Below are 15,219 nucleotides of genomic sequence, written 5' to 3' on the forward strand. Positions count from 1 at the left end.
CTAAGCGAAAAATGCTAACAAACATGCAAATGTTTATACATAACTGTATGTATGTATGCATGAATGCTTGCCATTTCGGAAAGCAATTGTAACATAAAACACAAACACACGCACTTTAATATAAATTTAGTTTATGTAAATTAAGTAATACAATGATGCACTCGAAAGCAATGAATGTGCGCAAAGCAACAAATATCCAACATACATACATACAGATGTTCTTCTTTTGTAAAGTAAAACTCGAAATAAAAGTTTTTTTTCGAATTTCCCAAAGAATTCAATGTTTATTGATGTTTTTATTTTTCGAAATTTTATAGCAGCGAAAATAGTTTGTGGTGAGCTTAACATCTCTCTCTTTCCCTCTAACCGTCTACCAACACAGCTAGTATCTGCCAAGCTAAAGGACATAGAGAAGGTCTGTGAGGCGCTATTGAATAACTATTGGTCTACAACTTTGCTTCCGCCGTTTTCCAATAGATGTCTCCAGGGACAAGCACTGGTCGAATAAATCGATTAAATCGTTTTATATCGATCTTAGACATTTGTGTCAACATTAACTCAACAAAATATTTGTAGAGATCTATTTGTATTTCTCAACTGTCAAAATGCCTCTTTTTGAGCCGAATTCTCGATATTTGCACGGAATACGCATGCTGCCGGCCAATATTTTGAATAACATTTTTATACTCTCGCAACAAAGTTGCTACGAGAGTATTATAGTTTTGTCCACATAACGGTTGGTTGTAAGTCCTAAAACTAAACGAGTTAGATATAGGGTTATATATATCAAAATGATCAGGGTGACGAGAAAAGTTCAAATCCGGATGTCTGTCTGTCCGTCCGTCCGTGCAAGCTGTAACTTGAGTAAAAATTGAGATATCTTAATGAAACTTGGAACACGTGTTCCTTGGCACCATAAGAAGGTTAATGGGCGTAATCGGACTGCCACGCCCACAAAATGGCGAAAACCGAAAACACTTAAAGTGCCATAACTAAGCTATACATAAAGCTATGGAAGTAAAATTTGGTATGAAGGATTGCACTAGGAAGGGGCATATGTGGATGTAATTTTTTTGGGGAAGTGAGCGTGGCCCCTCCCCCTACTAAGTTTTTTGTACATATCTCGCAAACTACTGAAGGTATATCAAGGAAACTTTCCAGAGTCGTTTATTTTAGGTACTACCTTATACAGTCCAAAAATGGAGGAAATCGGATTGTAACCATGATCACCTCCCATACAAAGGTTATGTTGAAAACTACTAAAAGTGGGTTAACTCAATAACGAAAAACGCCAGAAACACTAAATTCCACATAAGAAATGGCATATGGAAGCTGCACTCAGATTTTTTAACACAATGGAAAATGGGCGTGGCATCGCCCACTTATGGGTCAAAAACCATATCTCAGGAACTACACGATCGATTTCAATGAAACTTGGTTTGTAGTAGTTTCCTTACATCCCAATGATATGTTGTGAAAACAGGCCAAATCGCTTCACAACCACGACTACTTCCTATATACCAGAACTTTGAAGACGATCTGAATCGTTTACTTTACAATATATAAAGTAAGCACTAGTGAAGATATCGATGCAGAACTTTGCACAAATACTACGTTTATAGTGTGGCAGCCCCATTCTAAAAATCACCGAAATCGGACCATAGGTTGTCAAGGCCCCATATATCGAACATGAGGACCTCGGTACTTCTAACCTAATATTAGGATGTCCAACTTTCAATGGACTTTATACAATATATATGACGAATATGTGGGTCAAATTGTGTATTATATAATATTAATAAAGTTAAATAAATAAATTGCGATAGTATAAAATGTTCGGTTACACCCGAACTTAGCCCTTCCTTACTTGTTGTAACTGTTTCTATACAAAAAAGCCTTAAATTTACAAAAAAAAAAAACGGCGGAAGCAAAATCCATACAAGAGTATACCGGAAACAACTATATACACAGATAGCCAGGCGGTACTCCTACCTTGCAGCCGCCAAAGACTAATTCCTACGTAGCCCTGGAAGAAAAATTCAACCTAAACATGGTCTGGGTTCCAAGCCACGGGAACATTTCCGGTAACGAAAAAGTAAACGAGTTGGCAAAGGCTAGAGCCTCCGCGGCAGAGATAATATCATACCCGCTAGGAATGATCAAGAGGGAGCTCCATATAAAATTTAAACAATTAACTGAGAACGGATGGAAACATACAACCAAATACAAAATAGTAAAACAGATATGGCTTATATTCAGACTTACATCTCCGGGACAATAGCAATTTGGAGAACATGCGATGAAAATGGATCTGCACTACAACAACATTTGCCGCGACTGTGAAAGGAATAAAGAATAAAAATTTGCACTTTCTCGCAAATCCGACAAACATTGAATAAGTAGTCCCACCGAAAGCACAAAATGGTTTGAACGAAACAATGAAACGAGCTATCAGCAATATAAAGGTCTACGATTAGTGGCGCATCCTCCTCCTATCTATGTAACTAGTAGTCAAACAAGTTTACAATTAAATATTTTAATAAATACTCACTTCATAATGAGAAATATGTTTGCCAAAAATTCCTCTCAAGTTCTTTACATTTTGCTGTTGAATATTATCTATGTACGAACTCCGCTCTATCCCTCTTATATCTATATGTAGATAGATTGCAGAGGAGCTTCCATTGTGTTATGTCTCACCTTACCAGTTTTTTGTACGCGTCACTCGCCAAATGGAGATATTTAGCTGAAAAGGTTTTTTTCGTTTCGCTATGCGGATGTGTATGCTTCGTGATCATTTCTACAGTGAAATCAAGAAGTTATAACTAATTTACAACTAGTAAGAACCGCAAACGCAACTAGTTAGTCGATCAACGTTTCCTCAGTAGTTGGTTGGTATTCTTTTGTGAGCCGAAATTTGTCAGATTTCTGTCGGAACCTTGAACAGTTTATACCAGTTCAAATAATAGACAATTGGATTATGCTTCAAATACACTGGTATAAAATATCCACTAACTGGTATAATTTATGATAAATTGATGTTTAACTGTAGAGGATCAAAATAAATTGTACAGTAAAGCTTTGCGTTAAGCAGGCCTCAAAGCAAATCGAAAGTAATCGGAGTACTGACAACTATCTAAATAATACGGTAAATGGAGCTTAAATTGAGATATCGAATTCATGTAAATAAACGGTCAGTTGGCATATACATACTCGTATATGTATTGGAGTTCGAGAAAGAATGAAAAACATTGAAAAGATTTTTTATGCGAAATTTATGTAGATATGTACATATGTATAAATATTTTCTGACATTATACGAGTGTTTAAAGGCTTGTGAGGGTAATCACCACATTAGTCCGCGTTATGTTTACTTTTTACTTGCTACTATGTGTGCGTGACAGTAAGAGATAAAAATTGTTTGATTTTGAATTGCAAGATTTGAAATTGCATATATAGTAAATAAATATACCTATCATCTGTCAATTATACTATATAACAAGTAAGGAAGGGCTAAGTTCGGGTGTAACCGAACATTTTATACTCTCGCAATTTATTTATTTAAATTAATTAATATTATATCGAATATATATCGTTATATATATTGTATAAAGTCCATTGCAAGTTGAAAACCCTAATATTAGGTTAGAAGCACCGAGGTCCTCATGTTCAAAATATGGGGCCTTAAAAACCTATGGCCCGATTTCGGCGATTTTTACAATGGGGCTGCCATACTATAAACGTAGTATTTGTGCAAAGTTCTGCATCGATATCTTCACTAGTGCTTACTTTATGTATTGTAAAGTAAACGATTCAGATCGTCTTCAAAGTTCTGGTATATAGGAAGTAGTCGTGGTTGTGAAGCGATTTGGCCTGTTTTCACAACATATCATTGGGATGTTAGGAAACTGTTACAAAACAAGTTTCATTGAAATCGGTAGAGTAGTTCCTGAGATATGGTTTTTGACCCATAAGTGGGCGATGGCACGCCCATTTTCCATTGTGTTAAAAAATCTTAGTGCAGCTTCCATCTGCCATTTCTTATGTGAAATTTAGTGTTTCTGGCGTTTTTCGTTAGTGAGTTAACCCCCTTTTAGTAGTTTTCAACATAACCTTTGTATGGGAGGTGGGCGTGGTATAATAAGGTAGTTGTATAAGGTAGTACCTAAAATAAACGACTCTAGAAAGTTTTCTTGATATAGCTTTAGTAGTTTGCGAGATATGTACAAAAAACTTGATAGGGGGCGAGGCCACGCCCACTTCCCCAAAAAAATTACATCCACATATGCCCCTTCATAGTGCGATCTTTCATACCCAATTTTACTTCCATAGCTTTATTTATAGCTTAGTTATGGCACTTTAAGTGTTTTCGGTTTTCGCTATTTTGTGGGCGTGGCAGTGGTCCGATTCCGCCCATTTTCGAACTTAACATTCTTATGGTGCCAAGAAATACGTCTTCCAAGTTTCATCAAGATATCTCAATTTTTACTCAAGTTACAGCTTGCACGGACGGACGGACAGACAGACATCCGGATTTGAACTTTTCTCAAGGATGAACTTACATCAAGGATGTTCTATTCGCGACTGACATTTTAAAATATGTTCACAGCGAAATGAAATACGATATCAAATGTAAAGTTGAAAATCAAATATAGATCGTTTATTATATAAAAAAAATCTGAATAACATTACATATTATATGTTTATATGTACTACTTGTTAACTAGTACTTTCTGTTATTAATAAATTTGTATATTTAATTTGGCGCTGGTTGGCTAACATTTGCATGTGTTAGTTCTACTTCTCCAGATTTCGTAATTTCATGCTTATCTTGCTTTATTGGAAAGTAATCAATGATAAGAGCCACATCTTCAGGGCGGCAACAGAACATATAGCCCAGTGTTGCTAAGCGTCGCAAATTTCCGAAGGTGCTATTTTTCAGCCACTCAACTTCGTCGCACACATCAAAATCACAGAATTCCTCATGCGTGGGATTGGACGCCTATAAAAATGGAAAAAAATATATAAAAAAAATTTATTCAATGATAATTCAATAGACTGCTTGATTCGCGTACATAAGGCGAATTGTAAGCAATGACTACAATGTCTTCTTTTTTCACGCCATCAGCAGCAGGCGGTGCTTTCAAATAGGCCCAAATGTACGCGGGCGCCGTGATTGCTAAGTTATCTTTGTGGACGGCGACAATTTCGTCTTTGAACAAATCGCAATTTCCCGTAGGCGCCGTCATATTGCCGTAGGTGCCCAAATGCACGAGATATTTAACGGACTGTGTGCGTTCCTTCAGCGCATCGAGGAAGTAGCGCCAGTTATGTTGACGCAGTTGGCGCCACCACATGGTGTTGAAAATGTAGGCGTGACTCTCAAGTGGACTCATCAGCGATTCGTCCTGCAATAAGCTGGTGAAATCGAACTCGAAGGCATCGAAGAGAGTTTGTGTTTTGCGCAACTGGTCGCGAGCGGCATTAAAAGTGTTCTGACTGCAAATATTTTAAATGGTTATTAAAAGCTACAAATATGAAGTGTGTGAGTACCTCATAAATGGAAAGTATGTTTTCAGGCTGCGAATCTTTCGACTTAAATCTACGGATAGTTCATTCGGGTTTCTCTTCTGTTGAAATTAAAAATGTAATTTGATGTTAAGACAAATATTAAAATGGACAATAGACAAAACACATTTATCACCCACCTCGTCGAGGACAAATGTTTCGCTATTCGATTGTGCTATATAACTGACAAATTTCAATTTAAAATTGTCGAGATCATAGCAGATGCCGACTTTGATATCACTTCCCACCAATTCGATCGGCGCACCGATTGCGTAAGTCACGTAATTCTCGCAGTTCGGAAGAATCCTTTCACTTTCATAAATATCATAGTTCGTTTTCGATTTACATTGAACAGTTATTTGTGTAGTAAAATCGTTTATTATCCCCTTTATGCCAATTTTGTTATTCGAGTCACAATTGATCTCGGCGGTGTTTGAAGACAAAACCTGGTTAGTGTTAGAACTGTAGCCATATCTGTTGATCATAGATATTTACATTAAATTGCCGATAGCAAAACCCTCTCCACGTATACTAACTTACCGATCATCAGATTTCTTATAAATTAATCCGGAACTGCAGTACGCTGTAATCGATTCTCCGATATACAGTTCTATCGCAGAGTCTTGTGACTTGAAAATAATTTTTTTTGAACCAAGATTTTGCGCAAATAATGGTGCCGGACTTTGAATACTCAGTTTACAAGCAGATACTACCGTGCATCCGGCCACGAACGCGTATAAATATAGTATAAAATTGACTCGCGACATTGTTAGCCTCACCACTTCGCTGATAATCTATAACTGAAATGAAATATTCAAAATGAAATATGCTTACTCGTTCATATAAACGAAGGAAGATGTGTATGAATGTGTATGTGTTGGTGCTCACGATTGCTGCTTAGTTTGCGAGAATTCCATGCATGCATAGTAGTCCACATTCTTCACAGAGTTCAGCTGCGAAAAACAGTTGCGAAACTAGTACTAAAGTATACCTCCACAAACCAGGCGATTACAATCGTTAAATCGAAAATCACGAACAATGATCGTGTAGTAACGAACTGCTTTAGAGACTGACTCACAGTAAGCTTAAGTTGAATAACGAACTGCATGCTTCGGAAATGCGCGAGCAGGAATTACATGGTAAGATGACTGCCCTCTGAATTAAGGTAGATCCATAAATACCGTCCCTATCCGCGATGAAAGCGGATAACGTTTTCCCAAACTCTATAGAAATTTGGAAAACCAACACATGGAAGGTGTGTTAAAAAATAACGGGAATTTTCAGCTGAATTCATTGCTTACTTTAGCTGAGGCAGTCGTTAAAGTTAGAGGTGTTTTTTAAGAGCTTGGCGATTTCCATTTGTTAAAAGCTCACACTTCGTGGCTTGTTCGTGAATTCTTAACCAAAAGCAATACTGTAACGATGTCCCAACCTCCATATTCGCCAGACATAGCTTCCTGTGAGACCTTTTACTATTTCCAAAGATAAAAAGAATCTTAAAGAGCCGTCGTTTTACAAGCATTCGAGAAATTGCCCAGAGAACCAAAGGCTATACCAAAAATCTCGTTTGAGAAGTGTTTCGACAAATGGAAGAAGCTTTGGCCTAAATGCCTAATATCGTATGGCGACTACATTGAATAAATATTTTTTTCAAAAACCCGGAAATTCCCGTTATTTTTTTAACACATCAAGTATATGATACTCACGGTAGTTTTCCCCCGGTTTTTTTTTCCGATAATAATCACACGCTCATATGAAAGAGAACTTTTCTTATTAATGCGCAAGTGTTCAGCTGATGAGTTACAAACCAGTTTGCATAATTCACGATATGTACGAGTCCATGTATGTGTAATTTCTGCGGCGCTTGCTTTCTTGAGCCAAGTCGAACATTATATTCTATTTATTATGATTTCTTTGACTTAATACCTCTCTCTCTGTCTCTCAAGTTCTCATCTCATTATGAGTAATGCGCAAATGTATATGTTTAAATACATTCCTTAAACGTCAATCGATTATTTGAAGGAATATGATTACAGGGTTAGTTTTAACTGTTCAATATTTTAGTTCGTAACTAAAATACATTAAGTAAATTTCGGCGATCTCTCGAAGGGATCAGCTCTCGGAGTGGACCACAAAAAATAAGATTAATATTTATATAGATATAATAAGATTATATCTTTCATGTCTAGGCAAAAATCAAGTTTCAGTTTGTATTTAGTATTGAAGAGTATATTTCTTTAACCGCAACGAATACAAATAGTTAATAGAAGAAAACTGATTTAAAATTCATAATAATTGTAGTTGATCAAGCTGGTGATGGGAGCAAGGGGACAGCGGCGGTTATTGCCTCCAAGCCCTCGGTAGAGACAGGAAAATGTTCGATGATCTTCGCTACTTCCTCCACCGGACAACAGAATGTGTAACCGAATGTTGGGATACGGCGAAGCTGGCCAAATCTACTCTTCTTCAACCAGGCAATGTCGTCACAAATATCCTGTTTACAGAACTCCTTGTGATCTGGTGTTTCTATCTGCAAGCGAGAATGCGTAAAAAACGTTAGAACGATTTGTATAACTATATATATTATGATATCGTTGAATTACATAGGGCGAATTGGTAGCGATTACAACAAATTCCTCTTCATTATTCGGTATAACCGGCTTCACATAGGCCCATATATATTTAGGAGCCGTTACAGCCAAGTTAGGTGATCGCACCGTCAGCTCTTCCGGCTTGCCATCTGTGTTCTCCTTTTGTGGCATTGTGGCATTACCATGAGTTCCTACAAAAATTATATACTTCTCAGAATATGTGCGCTCCTTGAGTGCTCCGAGGAAGTAACGCCAATTATTTTGACGTAGTTGACGCCACCACATCGTATTGAAGATATAGGCGAAATCACCGAGTTGATTGTGAAAATAGTCATCTTGCAGAATGCTATCGTAGTCGAATTCGAATGCATTAAAAAATTGATTTGAATCACTGCGCATCATATCCCTTGACACATTGAAACCTAATTGGCTGCGAGTGTATAAAAACGAAAAAAATGTCGCTTTAAAAATTAGTGGTGAAAGTGTTTATGTACATACCTCATAAAATCGAAATAATTCTTAAGATTACCAATTTGAATTCCAAGATCAACACCGAGCTCGTGCGAAAGATTTGGCTTTGGGAAATATAAAAAAGGAAAGTATGCGCAATTACTTTTTTTTTCAATTAAATTCATCGAGAGTACTCACCTCGCTTGAAATCCAGAAATCATTTCGTTGATAAGCTATATAGTTGGCATATTTCAGTTCAAAGCGCTCCAGATCATAACATATCCCCGCCTTAATAGCAGTACCAACTAACGGTATATGTTCGCCAATTGCATAGCTCATGAAATTATCACAGTTCGCCAATGTACTTTTACTCTCATAAAGGTTTGAACTAAATGACGACGAGCAATAAACAGTTAATTCGTCACCATTCATATTTCCATATTGTCCCCTGTTGACGTAGATATAGCCATTTTCACATTGCAGCAAAGCCTTTTTCTGTATGACCGCACCATTGTTGCCAATGTAGCCATTGTAACGCCTTTTTTATAAATCATAAACATATCATTATGAATTATTATCTTTTCAAACCACCTACTTATACATAATCCCGCTCATGCAATAAACCTCGATACTTTCGTTCTCACTGAGTTCTACTCCACTTGGCTTAGCTCTGAATGTCAAATTTTTCGAACCGAAATTTTTCGAAAATAACGGGATCGGATGGTCCACATTTAAATGGCAAGCTTTTGCCACACTAAATGCTGTTATAATCAACGCGAAAAATTTAAGTTTCAGTTCAAACATTTTTTATAATTTTACCGTTACAACTCGCCACTGAAATGCAATGAAACTGACAAGGGCCTAGACTGGGCCTGTGCATTTTATACCAAGCGCGCCTCCACTATATCAATGTAACTCTTAATATTACAAATGTAAACATTAGCACTTATTTATTTACGTAAGCATGTTTGTATATAGAAATATATAGTATATATGCATGTGATATTGCTGAGACGGCATTTTTCTATATTAATGCGGCATTGCGATGTCATAGGATTATCGTTGAAGGGCACTGCCACCGATTACATTTTCTTTTTAGCAAGCAAAATATATTTCATGTTTCGTGTTCTCAAAGATTTCGTTGCAGTCATATATGTAGAATGGAAGACATACATACATACATAACTGCCAAGGCATGAATAAAAACGACAGCAAATTATTGAATACAATTGATATTGACGACGAGGAAGTCGAATTTCATGAATCTCTTTCGGTGTACTTTTAGTTTCGTCTACATTTTGGCTACTGCACCGCATGTTTATTAGCAATGGTTCATGTCTTAAGAGAGCGCTTGGTTACAAACACCTCTGTCAATTAAGTGTGGATGCGTCAGAGCTATGTAGCTCATTTGACCTATGAACATTTTCTTCACGGTTAAGAATCAAGTGAAGAGCGGTTGCGCTACAAGCATATAGCTTTAATAAGTGCAGACACTTTAACTGGCCAAGCTTTCTGTAGTATATCGTTGATCGTAGATCGTACTCATGAATTTATAATTGAGGTGTCAGGATGTGTATGAAGAGTCATTGGCGCAAACTAGTCATTCAAACATAATAAAATGAAAATTAAATAAATGTCAGTTTGTGTAATTTCGCAATTCGATCATATTTATAGAAATGGGATACTTATACTCTGCTATCATACCGATTTTCATGTTCAATTTCAATTTCTATCAACGCAACTACAGGTTTGCTTATGTCGTACAAGTTCAAATGAAGCTTTGTAAATAAACTTGCCGAGTATTCGAATGAAATGCTATTTATTTATTTTAGTTAACTGAGTATATATTTGAGTGCATTCTTTACGTTTTATTTATATATATATATTTATAATTTTAAGTAATCAATTTATTCATCAAAATTATAATTTCTCCAATAATTATATACAGAGCTCTCGGTTGTATAATAATCATCCACTTGATCTGCACTCTTTAGTTTAGTTTCATCATCGGTTGTATCCCCCCACTGTGTGGCTGGAGATAAGGGAAAATAATCGATAATATTGGCCACCCCCTCTGGGTGACAGCAGAAAGTGTAGCCGAGTCCTGGTAGACGTCGCAAATAGCCAAATTCGCTTTTCTTCAACCACTCAATTGTGTCGCACATATCAGCAGCGCAGAATGCATTGTGGTTAGGGTCTATAGTCTATATAATCGTATGAAAATTTACACGGTATTTGAGTGTGTATGTGTGTATACATATAGAAAATATATATATAAATTGAGAATGATTATACACTTACATAAGGTGAATTATGTCCGATAACAACGAATTCTTCCGCATCATCGGCATCTAGCGACTTGACGTAGGCCCACACATATGCCGGTACCAATACCTCCGTTTCTTTAGTTTTTACCGTTAGTAATTCGGGTTTTAGCGAAGTGCAATTATTCGTAGGCGAAGGCATGGTGATGTTGCCATAGGTGCCCGTACTAACTGTGTATGATTTTTTGGCAGATTTCGTTCGTTGGTCAAGCGCTTCGATGAAATGGTGCCAATTCCCCCCACGCAATTGTCGCCACCATATTGCATTAAGTGTACTGCATGCTGTATTAAGCTTTCGACTTGAAATTGATTTGCCAAATCGCCATTCAAAGAGTTCTTACTACAGGTGTAGTACAAAATGTTATGGTAGTTATTTATGTATTTTGTTGTTTGTATTTTAATATGAAAATAATAAGAAGGAAGAAAACTTACTTTACCAGATCAAAGTATTTGTCAAAGCCGTTGGTTTTCAGGTCGAAATCGAGACTTACGGGCAGCACTCTGGAGTTACGTGCCTATATATATATATATGTATATATACATACATGTACATGTTTGTTAAAAGATAGCTGGGCTCGTTTAGAAAAAAATGCATACCTTTTCGAATGTGAAGGCATTTTTAGAAGAGACGACGTACACGGCGAACTTCAGTGTTAATGCGTCCAGATCGTAACAGATGCCAGCTTTGATCACATTGCTGCCATCATCCTCTATGGTACCGATTGCATAATTGGTGAATCCATCACATTTTTGTAGAACTCTTCCACTTTCGTACAGTTTTAATTCTACCATTTTATCCGAGCATGAGACTTCTACATCTACATAAATATTTTTATTTTTATTTATATAAATATTATCATTACTGCACTCGAACTGAACTATATTTTCCTCTTCAGATAAAAAGTTTTCTTCAGCATCAGTGCTAAAATGATATAAACGGTTATAAATTAAAGAAATGCTAAAACTGATGCATTGAAATTGCTTCCTTGCCCTAACTTACTCATACGCTTTTATGCTGACTCCTTTATCACCACAATACGTTTTGACTGAGTCTTCAAAATACAAAACACCTTGACGCGCTTTGAAAGCTAAAGTTCTGGTTCCGAAATTTTGCGTGAACAATGGCGACATCCCGTTAACAGAGAGTTTACACGTTGACACATAGTTAAAAATAGAGCAAATTGCCACAAGAAATACCAAATGTCGAAGATTAAACATTTTTACTTCACACGCACTAGTTTCTAAAAGAACTGTGCAGGCATCGAATGTTGAAGCGCCTTTTATATGCAAAGAGACTCAGTACTTTTGTATGTGCTATGTACTTTTGCATACAGGGTGTACATTTTGAACTGCGCATTATTCTGCGACAAAAGCATAAGAACAATTTTATTATATTTTTTATCTTCGTCTATTCCACATATGGTTCAAGCACTATTTCCTGACATGTTGACTTTGGTTAAGATGTTTGGTAGACCTGGTTAAATGCAACATCCATTGACTCGTTCACGTCTTCGATCTAATAGATCGAAATGTTAACCGGGCTCCCAGGACTTTTTCGAAAAAGCAAACAATTTGCATAAAAGGAATCTGTATAAAGCAAGACTTCTTTACTCTTTCTTAAAAAAAAAAATATATTACTGCTGCGCCACCCTTTGATATACATGTGTTTTTTAATAATTTGGTTATCTGAATATGTTACATAAATACGCATACTTGCGTTAAGAAAAGCTTCGCGTGCGCATGCTATAGAAGGTTTCTGCATGGGTTATAATCAAAATTACTCATATATACACACATATATTTTATCGCCTTGCTGTGTGGTCATGCTTTAAGAGCGCCGTTTTGTTAGAATTCGTAAGAAGTAGAAAAAATGTTTTTGATAAAGCGAATTTTTTTGAATTCTTTATTCATAAATGATAACCGTTGCTTTCTATGATTCATCGTATGGTTGGAGTTTTTCAACGGCGCTTCTAGCTTTCTAAATTGTCACACGTCACTAATCCAATGGAAATTGCTTGAAGGATTGCGCCACTTCTTCGGGGCGACAGCAAAATGCAATACCGAAGGTCGGCATCAAACGGGTATGGCCGAATTTGCTCTTCCTCAGCCAGTCAATCTTGTCGCAAATATCGTGACAGAATATTGCTGAGCTCTTCAAGTAGAACTAAAAAATGTGGAATTTTAAATGGAAATGGCACTTCCGTGCAATGGATATGATAACTGGTGCTTACATAAGGCGAATTGTAGGCGATGACAACAAACTCTTCGTTCACGTCGTCATTCAGTGACTTCAAATATGACCAAATATAGACCGGCGGCTGTACAACTAAACTGCCGACCTCAACTGAACAATGATCTCCCTCAGCGGTTATGTTGTTGCTGGATGTGTCCGGTATTCTCAACTTACCAGAAGTGCCGATATACACACGGTATGAGATGAGCTTGGAACGAGCTGCCAAGGCGTCCAAGTAGAAACGCCAATTGCCGAGGCGCAGGTTGCGCCACCACATTGTGTTGAAGATGTGCGCGAATTCGGCAAATTCGTTCTGAAGCGGCGTATCCTGCAACAGGCTGACATAGTCGAAGTCGTAGGTCTCCAATATCGGCACTGCACGCTTGACAACAGCCAATTGCTGGTTAAACTCCGCCTGACTGCAGAATAAATAATAGGCATGGTTAGTTTTTCGCTGGATCAAGGAAGCAGCCAAGCCGAATGCGCTTGCAAACCTACCTCATAAAAGAAAAGTAAGTATTGAGATTGCCGAGTTTCGTTTTGAAATCTACAATCAGTTGATTTTGGCTCAAGGCCGAACTGTTCAGCTGTAATAGCAAAGGTAAAACTTGAGGATATTCGATAAATCCAAAGGAATTTCACTCACATTGATGACTTCGCTATATTTGGGTCGGTAGGCCACGTAGTTAACATATTTGAGCGCGAGTGTGTCGAGATCATAGCACATACCCGCCGATATGATATCCTTCACATTCGGCACGGCCAGTCCCATCGCATAATTCATATACTGCTTGCATTTCGGCAATTTCGTGCCACTCTCGTACAGTGTCAGCGCCCACGGATCCTTGCAGCGTACATACACCGTATTCACGTTGGTGTCCTTGTAGATGCTGGAATTCGTATTTCTATAATACAGCCGATATCCTTTGTAACACTTAAATTGTTTACTGCCATCGACATTAGTATTCTGCGGACCCCCATTCAGTTTCGTTTGTATGCTGAAAAAAAAACGAAGTCAGCTTTACGAAGCGCATAAATGCAATTGTGCGTTCACTCACTAAATCTCGGTCAGGCAGTGCACCTCCACCTCGTCCGTTTCGTTGAGCTTAATCGCGCCCTCTTCCTGCGCGTACATGACACGATGGGTCCCGTCCGACCTCATTGTCACCGGCAAGTTCTCCTGGATTTGCAGCGTACATTCGGCGTGCGCATGCGTTGCGATGCACAGGAGCAGCAGTGTGACACCAACGAATGCCATCTCGTCTAAGTGTCGTTTCATGCAGTTTGTTGCGCTTGGCGTTGTTAATTGCAGCGCTACGGTTGTCGCGAATGCAACTGACTTCTGTGAGCTGTACACTTAGCTTTTTATGGCCACACGACGTTTTCAGTTTAGCTATTGATTTGCAGTTGGTTTGGCCGCTGGTGGACCGCATTCAAGGGGTGGTGCATGGAGAAATGTGTTTTGTTGGCTGCTATAGCGCTCAGTTATCGCTGGCGCCCGCTTCGAAAACATCTGCGCCGTGGATATTGAGAAGTTGGCGCATTTCTACAGAAAGCGTTATTGAAGGCATATTTGTGGCTGCGTGTCTTTTCCGAAATGCTGACAAGATGTCGCCAGTGATTTTCGGTACTTTCGCTCAGCGCCTCCTCAGTGGACCCCTGAAACTAGGGGAGATGCCATCATAGCCAGCAGTTTAAGTTTGCAATGAAGAAGGTTCTCTCGAGAATATCTAGCGCAATTTGTTGCTCACCTCCTACGGTGAAAGTCTTTTGCATAAGGTCTTCGAATATGAATGAATAAATTTCTTGCAGAACATGGACGGAATCAAAAATATCTTGAGCCTCTAAAAATAATTAATGTAATCGCAATATATTTACATCATCAGCTCTATACATACATATGTATACACAGGTGCATGAGTATGTATGTATGTGCCTGTTAAGATTTATTTAAATTAACCCAGAACCAAGAAATATCGGTTTGAAAGTAGTATTGGGCCAATTATGAAACAATCAACCGTGTGAACAAATCGTGAGAACATATGTAAGAATA

The 15,219-nt window shown here is 37.8% G+C and overlaps 4 protein-coding genes and 1 long non-coding RNA gene across 5 annotated transcripts; all 5 read right to left on the reverse strand.

The window, feature by feature from the left end:
- Window positions 1-46: 46 nt before the first annotated feature.
- LOC128922476 (uncharacterized) lies at window positions 47-3,360 on the reverse strand. Its single transcript, XR_008471679.1, has 2 exons — window positions 2,860-3,360; window positions 47-2,800 (listed from the first exon to the last, which is right to left on the reverse strand). It is a non-coding gene; the product is annotated as an uncharacterized LOC128922476 (long non-coding RNA).
- A 1,273-nt stretch (window positions 3,361-4,633) lies between these two features.
- LOC105213361 (uncharacterized) lies at window positions 4,634-6,368 on the reverse strand. Its single transcript, XM_011186102.3, has 5 exons — window positions 6,109-6,368; window positions 5,709-6,042; window positions 5,554-5,630; window positions 5,076-5,499; window positions 4,634-5,002 (listed from the first exon to the last, which is right to left on the reverse strand). Exons 1-5 carry the CDS (start codon window positions 6,333-6,335, stop codon window positions 4,757-4,759), a joined length of 1,308 nt encoding a protein of 435 aa, XP_011184404.2. The 5' UTR covers window positions 6,336-6,368; the 3' UTR covers window positions 4,634-4,756.
- A 1,401-nt stretch (window positions 6,369-7,769) lies between these two features.
- On the reverse strand, window positions 7,770-9,482 carry LOC105213362 (uncharacterized). The gene is made up of 5 exons (XM_011186103.3): window positions 9,205-9,482; window positions 8,808-9,147; window positions 8,658-8,734; window positions 8,172-8,589; window positions 7,770-8,098 (listed from the first exon to the last, which is right to left on the reverse strand). Exons 1-5 carry the CDS (start codon window positions 9,411-9,413, stop codon window positions 7,874-7,876), a joined length of 1,269 nt encoding a protein of 422 aa, XP_011184405.2. The 5' UTR covers window positions 9,414-9,482; the 3' UTR covers window positions 7,770-7,873.
- Window positions 9,483-10,588: 1,106 nt separating this feature from the next.
- Window positions 10,589-12,245, reverse strand: LOC105213485 (uncharacterized). Its single transcript, XM_011186361.3, has 5 exons — window positions 11,934-12,245; window positions 11,531-11,855; window positions 11,366-11,448; window positions 10,911-11,273; window positions 10,589-10,813 (listed from the first exon to the last, which is right to left on the reverse strand). Exons 1-4 carry the CDS (start codon window positions 12,149-12,151, stop codon window positions 11,042-11,044), a joined length of 858 nt encoding a protein of 285 aa, XP_011184663.3. The 5' UTR covers window positions 12,152-12,245; the 3' UTR covers window positions 10,589-10,813; window positions 10,911-11,041.
- Window positions 12,246-12,580: 335 nt separating this feature from the next.
- Window positions 12,581-14,517, reverse strand: At3g18150 (uncharacterized). Its single transcript, XM_011186100.3, has 5 exons — window positions 14,225-14,517; window positions 13,813-14,164; window positions 13,665-13,753; window positions 13,165-13,585; window positions 12,581-13,097 (listed from the first exon to the last, which is right to left on the reverse strand). The coding sequence occupies exons 1-5, from the start codon at window positions 14,443-14,445 to the stop codon at window positions 12,930-12,932; spliced, it is 1,251 nt and encodes a 416-aa protein (XP_011184402.2). The 5' UTR covers window positions 14,446-14,517; the 3' UTR covers window positions 12,581-12,929.
- Between the last annotated feature and the right edge of the window lie 702 nt (window positions 14,518-15,219).

Source organism: Zeugodacus cucurbitae, chromosome 6 (assembly GCF_028554725.1).
Source record: "Zeugodacus cucurbitae isolate PBARC_wt_2022May chromosome 6, idZeuCucr1.2, whole genome shotgun sequence".
Classification (NCBI taxonomy): Eukaryota; Metazoa; Arthropoda; class Insecta; order Diptera; family Tephritidae; genus Zeugodacus; species Zeugodacus cucurbitae.